Source organism: Nelumbo nucifera, chromosome 6, assembly GCF_055504915.1.
Source record: "Nelumbo nucifera cultivar China Antique chromosome 6, China Antique-T2T, whole genome shotgun sequence".
Classification (NCBI taxonomy): domain Eukaryota; kingdom Viridiplantae; phylum Streptophyta; class Magnoliopsida; order Proteales; family Nelumbonaceae; genus Nelumbo; species Nelumbo nucifera.
In genome coordinates, this window is record NC_142654.1 from 7,853,349 (window position 1) to 7,869,670 (window position 16,322).

Here is a 16,322-nt window from a genome sequence, read left to right on the forward strand (position 1 = left end):
AGAGAGCTATGGCTTCCGGTTCCGGGCTTGAAGATGATCCATTGAAGACTGGCCCTTCCAGAATTCCCAAAACGTTAAGGCTATCATGGCGAGCCAGCTCACTTGCTCAGCCTATCGTGAGGATCGAAATTCATTTGGAACCAAGAGGATATCCAGTCATCTATATGTTGGAAATGCACTTCTCCAGAACGGTAGCTAGGCAGCAGGACTGATGAGCCAAGGGTATTTTAAGTAATTTTTTAAATAATAGGGTAATTTTTTGCATATAATATTTGTTAAAACAACTGCTATTTGTGACGAGACAAACAGTGCTTCAGCTCTTAGGATTACGCCAAAAAAACAGTAGTTAAAGCATTCTTAGTTAATTGTGTAAAATTTTCACCATGATTTGCAGCGGTAACCTTCTCCTTATAACTCCATTTCCATGGTAAAACAGTGTCTCCTTATATGCTATTTTTTATCTTTTCAAATTTTTCTTAGTTTATATTCTAGAACAATTGAAAAAGAGAAAATGGGCCCAGCCCGCCATGGCCCGACTCCATAGGCCTAACATGGCCCGGTCCCGTGCAGTTGGGAATTGGGCCATGGGCTGTGTTGGCATATCTTGGGAAGGGAACTGGGCTGCCCAAGAACGGTTCACCAAGGCCCGAAGCCCGGCACGGCACAGATGGCATCCAAGCCGCCTTCAATCTGTGCCATGTCGTGCCCACATTACAGGTGTAAAGAGAGGGAAGTAATTATACATTCTTTTTAAATCACAATAGAGGTTTTTGCTATTATCAAAACAGATGGGAGGTTTACATAATTGGAGAAAACTCAAGAGAATGTCGAGGAGATTTGTTTCCAAATAAATTTGCTTTCTGGGAAAAAAAATGGAGCATTGGTAAAAAAGGGGTAATTGGAATCGCTACTTCTCTAGTTGGTCTGAACCCCATCTCAGCCGCACGTGCACATAGATGTAGAAAATGATCAATTTATGTGAAAGTCTCCCTCTCTCTCTCTCTGCATTATTCGTTTGTTCAGATAGGAATCAAAATAAGAATTAGAATAAGTTGGAATGGGATTTCACTTTCAAGGAAGGAGAAAGAAATAGCCATTCCCTCAAATGAGATGATGCCGGCCTCTATTCCCAAACAATGAATATATAATATGTAATATCAGAAAGGAAAAAAAAAAAGCATATACACTTTCTAACAAGTAATTCATTCAAACATTTGTCTATTTGCATGCTGAGGAGCATTTGCATGTTCATCAAGATTTAACTATAATATTAACCAACGTTGATAAATGAATATCATTGGCGAAAAACAAAAAAGGTTTGATAAATGAATCCTGTCCATTACCATATTAAGATTCACGGTCGACAACCAATTAGACTGTGAAACAGTACCCGAAAAAAAAGACAAAAAAATACAGAGATGAATGCAACCCATCAAAACCCATCATCCATAGGAAATGGAAATGAATCCAGGTAAAACATAACCAAGCAAAGCCCGGTCCAATTCATCCTTGGACCTTGCATGCTATAGGTGGGCTTTAGCTCTTGTAGATTTGTGAGTTGTTAGAAGCCCAAGGTGTTAACCGGAGCTAAACTTTTGATATTGGGCCTATTGAAGCCTAAATTTTGTAAGAAGGCCAATAAAAATGGATCAGCAATAAGTAGTAGAACAATTATTTTTGTATTCACTTGACAAATGCTAGCGACAAAGACAGTGGTAGAGCAAAACACAAAACGGCAAAGGTGACGAGGACTGCTCGCCTAAAGCAAGTCAGTAACACACGGCATTCATTATATGGTAAAAATTTGCGTGCTGCAAAGCTCCAAAAAGTTGATCGTTTCAAAATATCTGTTGAATATTGCAAATTTGTTTTCATCAAGGAAGATAGAAAGTAGAGTTTTGGTTGAAATAATAGCATGGTTTTTCTTCTGAACATCTCTTTCTGAAGAAGCCATGCGGTATAATTTCATTTGTACTGGTGCAACAGTATATATATATATATATATATACGAGTGTAAATGAGTTGACTCGAAATTTTAGTTTAATTTTGTTAAGAGTTTTAGTGTGCAATTTAACTTGGGTGAGCTGATGTTGAGAATTGTTAAAATTTCAATGTACCCGGCCCTTAAGCCAGGGATCGATGGAGTGTAAATCCTTCTTACCCCTATAAGTTTTACTTTGTTTTGTTATTTACTGCACAAAGACATCACTGAAATAAAACCCATAAATCCAACACAAAAATGAGCAACATTTATTCTTATTTTTCAGTCACTCTGCATCTCCTACCCACAAACTCTTCTCACATCCAAATCCACAGGACACCACAGCCGTACATTGTGTTGAACCCAGAATCTCAATGCTAAGGATGTGGGGAGAGATCCCAGCTCCTACACAGTGTTTATTAATATCAGTTCAGAAATAAAGTTAGAAAGCTCACTGGGGCTGGGCCCTCAGTTTCATCAGTTCAATGGATGATTCTGGATTCAACACAATTGTTGAACCTGCAAAAGCCCAGTGGTCATTATTAATTAACCACATTACTGTTGGGCCTAATAAGTTCAATGACACCGCACCTCTGACCAAGTAAAAATAGACCATCAATGAACTATGCCAACGGTGCCAAGACCTAACCTCTTTCATTTATGGCCAGCTGGCGAGCTCAGGCATATCAGCCCGGAGATGGGGAGTCCCATCACCAAGTCATGTAATCCACTTCTGCTAGGAGCCTAGGACCGTGACTTACTCCTTGCTAAAACCGTGAAATCATCACTGTATTTGTTGTATTGCTGTAGCCCCACCTTGAATTTGAAATGAACTATCCTTAAAAGGTGGCGCAACACTAATACATTAACGGGATGTTTGGTTCGGCTTCCGTTTACATGAAAAAACATTTGTACTTGATTTATTTTTACATCTGACAAAAAAAAATGGTTGATAAACGTTTTTTAGTATTGTTTGATAGTTGGGCGCCATTAAACGTTATTAAACACCGCATAAGCAGAACTATTAGTAAAAATCATTGATGCTGGGGAAACATTTAAATTAAGCTTCTTTCAACGGTTGAATCACATAAATCAAGACAAGCGTTTATTTAATAAACAATCTTACCAAATAGCATTTTGAGATAAATGCCTATATGGTGATGAGATAACACCGTTTTTCAAATAAATAAAAACCATACCAAACACCATCTAAAGGTCGTGATTTACAGTTTTAACCCAATGCTAAGACTAACTCCCCCCCCAAAAAGCAAGAAGTCTGTAAACAGTGAGAAAGCACATGCATCTAGCCACACTTCATGTCACTTGCAAGTTACAACGGTACATTATAAGTAAACATTTCCTGTAATACAAATATGAAAAATGTTTCTGATGTTGTGACTGCAATGTGCTTGCTATAAGAAGGTGAGTGTGAGGAGGAAATCCGAATTCATTTAACATACATGTATGATAGGATATTTTTAAAGTGAAATAAAAAGAGTTACCATGAGTATAAAGTAGCTGGGAGGGTGAAGCCTGGATGGCACTTGAATATTCATGGGACAGGAAGAGACGGAGTACAAAGTAAAGTTGGCAGTGTCATTAATTTACTGGCATTGGGCCAAAGCAGGCAGATGAACTGGAATACGTACTCAAATACTCAATTTAAGGTCTCTTATTCTTATGTGTGTGCCTGCGGGGCCGATGGCTGTACTTTGGCGCTTGGGTAAAGGCAGTTTATGGGAGGGAGGGAGAGGAATGGCGTTTGGCTGGCCGACAGAAGGTCTATGTACCAACCAAAGACCAGAGTTTGTCATGGCTGTTACGGCAGTCGTTCCCTTACAAATTTGGCTTCAGTCAGGGCAAATTCCATTCAGGCAATTTTTACTGTCTTGTATTGAGAATATTTCCCAATACAAAATTGCAAAAGACTGTTAGAATGGTGTGGGCACAGATTTGCCCTTATAGAAGCCGATCTCCTCCCCTACACCATAATTTATGCCAATCATGGTACTTCATTTTATTGTCCATAAATATAAAACGTCCTTAATTGGACCCAGGACCCAGTTCAGGGCATCAATCACCATAATTCTTACTCAATTCTCACATCTTTATTGGTTTTCTTCATGCATTCATGCATTTGTGAGTTGTGACCCACCCCATGTGTCCCCTTGACTACAAATTGCTCTTTTCTCGTGGAGGGGTGGAGGGGGTTTTCCCTTTCAGTTGTTCTTTTCTTGTGGAGGGGTAGTATTTGATGCATTAGCAAAATCTTGACGTGACATGCCTGAGGATGCCGCCCCCCCCTCCCAAAGACTCCCGATGGGCCTCCATTCAAAGTTATGAACATCCATGAATATCATGGAGCTCAGGGTGACGTTTGGTACTGAAGCTGTTGATGGAGGCATTTATCTTGCCTAGAAAACTGGGTGAAAAGCTGAATCTGATATAAATTCTCAAATTCTATTATTTATTTCTGTTTATTTCCGTTTCATGACATATAAGCGTCATGTATAAAAAACATGCTTCTCCTAACAAGTTTTCTGCAGAAATCAGCCAACCAAATAAAAAGCTGTTTAAATATCTGTTGTGGCCCACGATCACATCAGTACTCCATTGCAACCCCAATGAAACATACAGAATTTGAAAATAAGCCAAAGTAATGCTTTGAATTTATCACATATCTTTTCGTGTTTAATTGGCCACAACTCACAAGGGAGTGCTCTGATCTCTAAAGTCTCAATATCACGGTCTCAATGAGTGGTGGTTCGGTTGGCATATTAGCTGGATTGTCCCATCACATAGGGTGTTAATAGAATTGGATTTAGTCTAATGTGAGTCCATTATAAATGGATCTGGTCCAATCCAGTCTAATGAATATTTTGGATCGGTTGAATTCAATGTTCTATTCAAATTCATTTTAAATTAGATTGATTCTAATTCAAATATAAATTCATTATGGATGGATTAAGTCTGATCCAATCCAATAAATACTTTGGACCATTAAGTATGGACCGGTCCAATTCAATATATCTTATTGGTCCATCCAAATTGATTTTGATTTGGATGGTGTTGGATGGAGTCCAACCCAAAACAGGTACATTGACACCCCTAACAGCAGAGATGCAGATTCGAGTCCGCTATTTTCACCTACTTTGTAAAGTTAGTGTGTTGTGTTAAATACCAAAAAAAAAGTCTTAATATCACAGCCTAAGACAAGGTATTCCAGCAGCAGCCTAGCCCGGTAAATGAAAATTTTAGGGTTAGGGTTGTCAATGAATTAGGTTTGATGTGGCAGAGTCTAGGTAAGCCTAACCAAAACCGATAAAAAAAGACGCCTACAACTGATCCTATTAGGCTATTATCAATCAAACCATGGGGACTAGGGTCCAACCCCACAAAGAGAGATTGAGATGCACCGTCTAAAATATGTTATTGTCTAATAGGTAATGCAAACCGGATTTTCTGCCCACTACTCTCTACCAAGATTCAAAATATTGATACGCCCAATACACCGGTAGGGGCGTATTGGACGTTTCGATACTTGTTTTTTTACTTTTATTTTTTTCAAAACTGATTTAAGGAAAGCGGTCTAGGACCCCTCCATCCCCTGAACCAGTCAGACCCTCAATACACCGACTATAGAGACGTATCAAAAGGGTCCCTGAATGATATGTACCGGCCGATTCGGGCCGATACATAAGGATACTTTGAACCTTGCTCTCTACCCACGCTCTACCTGCCTTGAATTGCAGCCACATCATAAGATGTGAGGCTGCAGTGTACTATGGATAAGGCACTGGTAAAGAAAGTGAAATAAGAAATCTGATTTCTAAGCGATGTTTTATGTCAAATCAAGAGAAGACTTTTTACCGAAAAAAATATATCAAGAGAAAACTCCAATTCCAAAGAGAACCCACTAGAAAGGGATTTTGTATCTTGTCTTTTAATAGATTTTCTTTTAAAGTTAATTATTTTTCTCTCCAAACACATGATATCATAAGAGTTTTGACCAATCAAAATTTACATATAAATTTTGATAAATACCACTTGATTGATTAACATGTTCATATACCTTTGATTGATTACAAATTTTTTAGGATATGATATCTTTTCGGTATCATAGTCGAACCCATAGAAATTTCTGGCATCAATACTGTTATGAAGTCTACTCTATGCATGAGCACATGTGGCAAATGATTATTATATTTTGTACTTAAAACATTGCAGCAACTGTAAAATTATTGTCCCATTTGCAAAATTTTTCTTGGCTCTTCAATCAAAAAAAGTATTGTTCTTGACTCAGTTCGGGAAGAATGGAAACACAAATGCATTTAGTGTGCATATAGACTTGTTTATGGGTTGCCCCAGGTTGGGTTAGATTTGGGCTAGGTTTTACCTTTTTATTAACGGAAAATGTATAAGTTCAAACCTAAATCATATTTGGAACTTAAACATAAATATTATATGTACAATAAATATTTTATTATATAATATTATGGAATTAGGCTTATTTGAAAAATCTCAAGCTTAATCTAAAAAAATAATTGGACGTGGACCACGTTATGCTTAGAGTCTGAGCCCATCTAAGAAAAAGCTTTAGCTGTTAGGGGCCAACAGCTTATTTGAAAAATGTCACATTATCATGAAAATAGGTAAAATAATAATTATATATTAATTTATTTTTATTAAAAAATCAAAGCATGAACGTGAATAGATGAACTGCCCAGAACGTGCCCAGCCCAAAAACTGTCAACAACCAAAATTAACCCGTCCAAACCTGATAAAAAACGGATTGAGTTGGGGCAGCATGTCAGGCCATCTGACGCATGAAATCTACAAATAGCCTAATACATATGTTTTCATTTCTCATTAACCACACATATTTATATTTGTACTGAACGTGTTTTCCAATATACGTGTCTATAGACAAACACAGATGCAACAAAACCCGGGACTCATGCATATAACTGGATTGAGGGCACTTAAGTATTTTTCTTTTCTTTTTTTTTTTTTTTGAAATGTGGGAAATTATTTGCAATAGTTTTCTTTATTTATAAGATTATGCATATTAAATCCTAGACAAACTATACTCGCCAACATTTTATTATTTAATAATTAAAACTGTTTACAACAAAGTAAGACTATAGAGATGGATTTTCTAATGACAGTAAATATATCCACCGCTATATATGATTCCCTTAGTGGCAAATAACAATAACCATCTCCCATACACCCATACCCATAACCTATCAATTGGTTTTTGCAATTTAGGCTCCGTTTGGTTTTAGGAACATTGGTTTGGAATTGGCTATTCAAAATCCAATCATTTGGTTGAAAAGAATTGGAATTTCATCTCCAATTTTATTAGAATGGTATTTTCCCATTTGAGGAAGTGGTCATTCCCTATCCCTCTCTTGGAAACAAAATCTCATTCCTGTTGATTCCAATTCTCAATTCCATTAATGTTTGAACCAAACAGACTATGCGAATAGACTATTTTAATTATGATTCTGATTCCAACTACGAACCAAACAGATCCTTAATCTTGGGATTGGAAAATTCTAGAGTGATATTAATATGTTAAGGGTCCGTTTGGTTCATAATTGGAATGATCTATTCCCATAGTTTGTTGGATTCATATAGGAATCAAAATGAAACTTGGAATAAGCTAAAATGGGATTTCATTCCCAAAAAAGGGGGAGGGAATGGCCATTCCCTCAAATGAGAATGGGATTTCAATTCTGCCTAACCAAACAGTTAGAATCAGAATGACCCATGCTGATTCCGATTCCAGAATCCTATTCCTGCGAACAAAGTGGGCCCTGAAATAATTTAATTAAGTGTAAAGAAATCATAGGTAAATCCATCTTTATCTGTTTGAGTTTGATTTGATCACCTATCAAAAAATGTTTGATTTGATCCACTTTTCTTAAAGTTTGGTTGATGTGCATATAAACATAGGCACTTCCCTTTATCTCAAACTCTATAACTCGAACCTTCGACTAAATCATTGTTCTCAAGCACATATATCTAAGTTTGTAACCTAATGTCTCAATCCATTGCAACTCAGGCCCCATTTGGTTAGGCGTTTAGAACCAGAATTGGAATGGATAATTTCAATTTCAATTGTTGGGTTGAGTGTAATCAGAATTTTATTCTCATTTCTGTTAGAATGGCATTCCCTGCCTCTTTTTAGGGAATAAAATCTCATTTTTACTAATTCTAATTCTAATTCTCATTTTTATTCTTATCTGAATCAAACAGACTGTAAAAATAGATTATTCCGATTCCAATTTCAAAAGTTTTGGATTCCAACTCGCAAACCAAATGAACCCTCACTGTTTCAAAATGTATTTATTCTTAGGCCGAAATGCTGAATAGTTGTTTAAAACCTATTAAGCTATTGTAGCTTACTATATGCACATCTTTTGGTTTAGGGAAAATTGTACCGTCGAATCAATGGTCACATCACCCATATTGTTTGTTTCCCTTCACTTGATCTTACTTGGTGCCTGTTTTTTTGTCACCATCCCATCTTTCTTGTTTACATGCACTCTTGTCCGTTCATTCCCATATATAATATATTTGCTAGTATATATGCCTTTAAATTATAGTAAGTCCTATTATAGAGATGTCCTCCTCGAATTCAAGTTGCCCAGCAATGATCCAAGTTCCTACCACTACCCTTGAAATGATAGAAATTATTATAGTAAGTTCAGGTAACTAAGAGAGTTTGGTGTAGTTAATGTTGTAGGAGGGAGACCTTTAACACCAACTATTGGGAAATGGGGTTATTGAAATTCGGAGAAGTTTTGAAGTGTGTTTGAAGATACCATTTTTAGAACGTTATATGTCCCAACTCAACTTCATTAAGTTTGTTATTGGATTACAAGTAAATTCGTTCCCAGGATACAACAGAGTCTTTGGCAATAATTTACAACCAGCAAAATTAAAGAATCTCTAAATAAACCTTCTATGAAACTATAGTCTTATAGGGGTATGTATGTGGGGGTATATATGTGGGTACAACTTGTGGGTAGTGGATCTCGAGTCCCCACTGAACACCACTGCCATGTATTGAGATAGTTGTAATGTTAAGTGAGTAGGGATGTGAGAACAATTTGTGGGCAACAGGCTCAAGGCCCTTTTAGTGATGAAAAAAGACAATACCATTCAGTAGTCTTATGGGTGCTCATGGTTTGGTTAACCGAATTAGTACTACCAGTTTTTGAAAAACTGAACCGAAGCCAATCGATTAATCGGTTGACCGGTTCAGTTAACTGTTAGTTTTCTATATTGGTTAACTGAAACCGAATCGATCGTTTCAGTTTTGATCTGTTTTTTTGGTCGGTTCAATTTTTTGGTTATTTTGCTCACCCCTAAATAGTCTTAAAATGACATTTGTGTATTCTTTTCAGGTTTAATACATATGTAAGGAGTGACAAATTGACAATAGACATGGCCTAGGAGATTTGAGATCAATACTCTACATTTTTTAGGGAAAATTTCACTTTAGTATCTTGAACTTTGGGGATAGTGTCAAGTTAATACCAAAACTTTCAAACTTGACACTACAGTACCTAAAATTTCAAAAAGTGTCAAGTTGGTCCTTGTTTACCGACCATCAATTATCTATTGAAAATGTCAAAACTACCATTCAAAAGAAGACACTACTCATTGTCTTCTACATTGAGATTGAATCGGATATCTGCAAAGAAAAAAAGAAAAAACATGAAATATGATAGAGTGAAACAATAATTGAAAGCAAATAAATAACTAAACAAGAATGGGTTTCATATCAAAAGGTAAAAGGCAATGACTTTATTAGTCTAGAATCTCAAACACCTCAACTAGTTCAATCTCAAGATAGAAGACAATGAACAATGTCTTCTTTTGAAAGGTAATTTTAACATTTTCAACTAATAACTAACGATCGGTTTACGGTAGGGACCAACTTAGTACTTTTTAAAAATTAAGTACTACAATGACACGGTTGATCAAGTACTAACTTGACACTACCCCAAAAGTTCAACCCCCCTTTTAGCCTGGTTTAATGCAACTATAGATACAATTTAAGTGGGCTTTGATTGGATTTTTGTCAAAATTTGAATGAACTCGGCTCAAATGCTTGAATTCGGAGCAGTGTAAAATGCTAATAACTCATGCCATCTTGAGTTGTACCGGTAATAAGACAATTTTCCAGTTGTGTCCATGGAGTTCATAGTGAAATGTATTTATGCTTTTGTAATTAACTTTCAAGTTCAACTATGGTGCATTTCGAATACTTGATGCATGTTAAATTAAATTTTCAATCAATTACATCAAAACATCACATGATCTATAAGGTCTGTTTAATTTACAATCGGAATTGGAATAATCTATTCTCTGTTTGGTTGAGATAGGAATAAGAATAAAAATTAGAATAAGTTTTAATAGGATTTCACTTTAGAAAAAAAGGAGGAAATTGTCATTCCTTCAAATAAATTCACCAAAAATGTGGGATCTGTATTCCACTCAACCAAACGGTTAGCTGATTCCGATTTCAGATCTCTATTCCCGGGAACCAAGGCCCTTAATTTTCATTGGTTAAAGTTTTACGGTATTTACCTTAATAGAAATTTATTTGTAATTTTTTTTTGTTGTGATGTTATGTAAATATATATATATATATATATATATATATATATATAAAGTATTACAGGTTATAAAATATATATATAGCGGTAGATACGACAACCACCTCAAACTTGCCACGTGGAAATAATGGAAGTGTCACACTACCACCTTCAAGCAAACTTGTCATGGAATAAACTAGTACATTCAATGCTCTGGAGCTTCAAATTATCCAGCATCGTCGTTAAAGAATGCTTTCTGCTTTAAGAAGAAGAAGAGGTGTGGCTATATTTTAAGCATTAGTTATCTGAGTTAAATCCGCCATTAATGCACCAGATTTATTAATTAGCGGAAGCCTCGAATGATTTATTTTTTAAATCACAACCTTCCAATACCGAATCTTCATTCCCTCGATGCGGACAAGGCAGATCTAACGAGGGCTCCCCACACAAAAGGCCTTAAACTTGGATTATTACTAATTATACGTTTAACTTGTCTCTTTATGTCCCACTGTCGTGGGCCCCCAGGCTTGGGGACCAGTTTAACAACGTGTCATAATCCCGCTGCATGTACATGATGATTCCAACAACTCCAGTTGCAAGCTATTATCACCATTAAACTCGCCGCCTTAACGTTCTCATCATCATCAATGCAAACATGTGGCCACAATGCGCTGTGGGCTCCACCACTCTTTATGTCGCCACGCATGCTAGTAAGTAGCTAGAAGATGTTCATCATAGAGTTGACCCTTGACTTTCTCATGGTGTGACCCGACCCATGGTCTAATGGGTCGGGTTAGATTCTAATTGGCTCGAAGAGTGGCTAATCCGACCCAATTCAAAACCGTTGAAAGTTCGGGCCCGTTTGACATGTCTTTCTGTGTGATCTTTGGATTGTTTACAAGTCGTGAAAATTAATTTTTGATCTATTTTCGTTTGGTACATAAAAGATTTAGCCACCAAAAGATGAAACACCGAAAAGACATTAAAAGCCTATTTCAGATTGATTTTGAGAATCTCCAAATAAAGTTTCTCGCATCTTTTACATTTTAATTTCGTGTGGAAAGACGTAGAAAGACACATATCTATTAAACATGCTTAATCTGCTCAAATCTTCATACAAAAACTCAATACATCTTTTGCAGAGCTATCGTAAGATCTTCCCAAAGCTCAACCCCGAGAGCCGCAATGCTTCATTTTAACCCGGATAGAACCAAAAAAAAAAAAAAAGCACAAGGTGGCTATCATATAACCGGCACTAACCCGGATGAAAGCAGCCGAGTTAGCCCGGACCATGTTTTAAGATCGGTAAAGGACATTCTGGTCATTTCAATTGAGGGTAAAGCTAGTATATAAAAAGAGGACACGAGGTAAATAAATAACTAAAGAAAGATTCCATCCAGCAAACAAAAACCAGAAAAACGGAAAAGTCCATTCTGTCTCTCTCTATGATTCTATCTCTCGGTTTTCAATACTCGGAAGCTCTGCGCTCGTTTGGCTATGTTTTTTCATGGCGCCAACAGCTTCCAGCGGTTTTCATTCTCCCGTTGCTTTAGCTTTAAATGCGGGCGTTCTTCGTTATTCAATGAAATAAGCGGTCTCTCCTCTCCAGTCTCCACCTTCGTTTTCAGGTACATTTTTCTTTTTTCATTCCAGTTCAATATACTCAATTGCTTGCTTTTTTCTTCTATCTTTCCCTTTTTCGTCTGCACTTTTGGTCAGTGTCGAATCTCCAACAGTCATTTTTGTAGTAACTCTAACGTTCTAAAAAGTGTTTAAAGTTGAATTTAATCACTGCAGTCTGCAGTAGCAAAGAGGATTCTTAACATTTTGTCTATAATTCATGAAGTTTCGTCGCTCATGACGTTTTGTTCTACTTTTTCCGAGAAATCGTACCCTTCAAATCCCTTAAACCCTTCCGTTTTGGGAATTTGTAGGTCGGTGTTTTCTGGGTTTTAATGGATTCCATCACATTCGACCCGTGAGATTTTGTAGTGTCGCCTCAGAAGTCAGAACCTCTAGGGTTGAATTGATGTATTGAGAGGCTCAAACAGTAAGATATCCAACTTAGTTTTTGCCATTGGGTAAAGGAACTTCTTCTGACGCTGAAATCCTCTTTCGAATTAGCTGCTGCAAAATTTGCTCTTGGATGTGGTTTGTTAAACTGGATTGGCTTTCCTTGGACAAGATTTTGATCGGTGAAACTCCCGTTTTAGATCCGTTTCAGGTTGAGGTGATTTGATGAGGGGAAATGGAGGGGCGGATGAAGAAATACAGGCAAACGAGCCCGGAGAGGGCTAGAGTTTGGACGGAGCCGTCGCCGAAGCACCAGAATAGAAAAGTTCCAGTGGTTTACTATTTATGCAGAAGCCGCCATCTAGAACATCCTCACTTCATCGAAGTTCCCCTCTCGTCACCCGAAGGCCTCTACCTGAGAGGTAAAACCAGAATTTTTCTTGTTAACTCCCCCCGTCGTCTTCTTTATTCTTGAAATTGGACGTTTCTGACTTTTGTGTGTTTTGCAGATGTGATTGACAGGCTTAATGTTCTGAGAGGAAGAGGCATGCCTTTCATGTACTCATGGTCTTGTAAGAGGTGAATGCTCAAGAGTAGTGACATTCGCAGTTTCTCCTTTCTCACTTTAGAACTCCTTTTAGGATTCATGCTTATAAGTTTTCATCTCCCCTATGGGATTGGTGCAGGAGCTACAAAAATGGTTTTGTTTGGCATGATCTTTCTGAGGATGACTTGATTCTTCCTGCACATGGGAATGAATACGTTCTTAAAGGTTCCGAGCTCTTTGAAGAATCATTCCATTCAGGTAACCGCAAAACAGATGGATTATTTCATTCCAATGATGAATTGCTTATATCATGCCAGAAATAAGGAAAATCAAGGTCCTCAAGTTTGGATTTTTTTCCCCAGATCGTTTCAATCCAAATGGTAGCACAAAATTGCAGGCCCCGAAGCAATTGCAAGACCCTGCATCTATCCGCAGCCAAGAGGCATCTTCATCTTCTTCGAGCAAGGCTGGGAAAGATATGAGGCGTCAAGAAGAGGAATTCTCCCCTCCACTTCAACGACTGAGTCCTTCCGGTATGTCCCCAGATTATAGAGTTGGAAAGAATCCCCCTTGGGGTGGATCTTTGAGCTTGACAGAGTACAAGGTTTCTAAAGGTGATGGAGCAACTGATGCTTCAACACAGACCGAGGAAAGTATAAAGAGAACTAATGGCCAAGAAACCCGTATCAGAGGTGTTTCTACAGATGATGTCTCACTGGAGCTTGAGGATCATAAAAACCAGGTTCTGCAAGTGAAAGAGAACTCTGAACTTTGTAGGGAAGAGATTTCCCCACCTCCATCTTCTTCAAGCACATCATCTTCTTGTGGGAAGACAGAGACTTTAGAATCTCTAATCAGAGCAGATGCTAGTAAAATCAATAGTTTCCGGATACTTGAAGAGGAAGAAATTCGCATCTCTTCAAATACTAAATTCAAACCAGCAAATGTGTTGATGCAATTGATCTCTTGTGGTTCCATCTCAGTGAAGGATCACAGTTTTGGGCTCATACCAACCTACAGACCAAGGTTTTCTCATTCAAAATTCCCCTCACCATTATTCTCTACTTCAGTGATGCTTGGAGAGGTTGACTGCTTCTCAGATAACCCAAGGCTGATGAGCCTGAGATTGGAAGATAAAGACTACTTCAGTGGGAGCTTGATCGAAACTAAAACTCTGAAGGAAGAGGAGGATGGATGTCCTGCCCTCAAACGCTCTTCTTCTTTTAATGCTGACAGGTAATTCTGATTCCAACTTCATGTAGAAATTCTTGGTAGCTTTAGTAGCGTAGGTTTCAGATATTTCAGAATTGACTTGGTCAACTTGTTTGAGAGTACCTAATTTATCAAAATTTTCTAGAATTGACTAAATTCAGCTGAAGATTTGCCTGAATTGAATAATAGTCGGATGTTGAGACAATTCCAAATCTTTTCTGGAGAAGAAAGGGGGCTGTGCTTGATTTGCACTACTTTGAATTCAGCATCTTTATATATGCTATGTTAATTTACACTCTTTTGAAGATATTACATCTTTCATTGGAGGATCTATGTGGGCTTTTCTGATTAGATTTACAAAATAACAATATATATAATTGTAAATTGCAGGACTTCTAAAGCAGCGGATTCAGCAGATGTCAAAGAGGAGACAGAGTCGACTCATTCAAAATGCATCCCAAGATCAATCAAAGCATCTTTAGGTAAGCAGCTAAGGAGTGAAACAATGAGATCTCCTGTTTCAGAGGGGGCAAGGAAATCTTTGGTTGGATCAGATAGTGTACAATCCATGCCTCTGTCTGTATCCAATGGTATCAGCAAAAGAATCATGGAGTTTTCATCAGCAAAGAAACCATCAAAGAGGCCAGACTCTTTTAGAGAAGAGGATGTGATCAAAATTGAAGAAAGTTGAGTATCGACTCCTTCATGTTTTTTTCTCAAACTGTTATTATGGATTACTATTGTGTTATTATTATTATTTTGTTGTTTCTGTTGATCGAGAATGCATATAATTTCTTTCCACAGGCTTGCTTCAGGAGCTCGGGTTATAATCCACTCGAAGCCTCCTTATGATGATAGTGGAGTAATCTACTAGAGAAAATAAAGTGGGTTGGGTTGGTGAGTCTCTTTACTACATACTTGAAACAAAGGGGGAAGAGAAATGTTTATGGGAGATTTGTATAATCTTGTAACAAACGTGTTGATTTTGTTGTATTTCAAGTGGAGGGACCTTGTTTGTTTGAATTTTGAGGAAGGACCAATGAGTATTTTTGGCGGGTTGGTGCCTGGTGGTACTTCTGTAAAATTCAAAAAAGGATCAAAACAAAACAAGTTTCTTTGAAGAGAGAGAGAGAGAGAGAGAGAGAGTGGTGGTTGGGATGCAGACTGCATTGGTTGTGGACCAACTTCTTGTGGTGGTTAAGTTTTGTTGTCAACTTTGTTCAATGAGAGTATGTACTTTCCCATGTCTCATCTGCCATTCTTCCTGTTTCTGCTTCTTATGTCAACAGCACCAATGCCCACCTGCGAAATGGAGGTAGTGAAAGGGTGGTGCAGTAATCTTGTAGAAATAAGATTATGACAAAGGAAGTGGAGTGGAGTTGCAGATTAGACAGAGCTGGGCTTGTCCACTTTTTATTTATTTAATTTAAAGTTGCTTCACCATTACTTCTTCCCCTCCTTTTTGTTTGTTTCGACTCTTGTAACAGAGGCATAAGCTCAATTGATCAAAGCAAAGAAGTCAAACTCAGAGTTGCCTGTTTGTGTTGTGGTCTCTTTGTGCTTCCCAGAAATCGGGTTCCGAGCTTCGTAAGAGGCCGGAGTTTTGAGGCTTGAGCTTGAGCAGTTGAACTCGTGAAGGCTGGAGCCTGGATGGAGGGGAGGGTCACGTGTGGCTATTTACATGAGTTCAAATTTTAATTTCCATTTTGTCTGTCATTAACACGACCCAAGAACAGAAACTGAAGACAAATCAAGAGTGAGAGATTACAATTATCTGTTTTTGTCTGTTACCAACAAACACCACCCAAGAATCAAGAGTGTAGAAGACAACAAAACTTACCACCTGTGCTGTCTCTTTCACTTTTTCGGAGCTGGATGCCCCACATTGGCGGTGTCCTTTTCTGCTTTACGAAGTTGGCGCATCGGGCAGCCCCAGTGGCTTTGTCCTTCCCTT

At 37.7% G+C, this 16,322-nt stretch overlaps 1 protein-coding gene across 5 annotated transcripts; it reads left to right on the top strand.

Annotated features, from left to right (window-relative positions):
* The first annotated feature begins 11,971 nt into the window (after nt 1-11,971).
* LOC104604554 (protein SOSEKI 3-like) lies at nt 11,972-15,499 on the top strand. 5 transcript variants are annotated; one of them, XM_088889481.1, is made up of 8 exons: nt 11,998-12,224; nt 12,531-12,646; nt 12,810-13,031; nt 13,119-13,188; nt 13,296-13,414; nt 13,519-14,392; nt 14,759-15,053; nt 15,171-15,499. In XM_088889481.1, the coding sequence occupies exons 3-8, from the start codon at nt 12,845-12,847 to the stop codon at nt 15,240-15,242; spliced, it is 1,617 nt and encodes a 538-aa protein (XP_088745607.1). In that variant the 5' UTR covers nt 11,998-12,224; nt 12,531-12,646; nt 12,810-12,844; the 3' UTR covers nt 15,243-15,499. The 5 variants fall into 5 exon arrangements, with proteins under 5 accessions (XP_088745605.1, XP_088745607.1, XP_088745608.1 ...); XM_088889480.1 differs by having other exon boundaries at nt 12,082-12,224; nt 12,721-13,031; XM_088889479.1 differs by lacking the exon at nt 12,531-12,646 and having other exon boundaries at nt 11,972-12,224.
* The last annotated feature ends 823 nt before the right edge of the window (nt 15,500-16,322 follow it).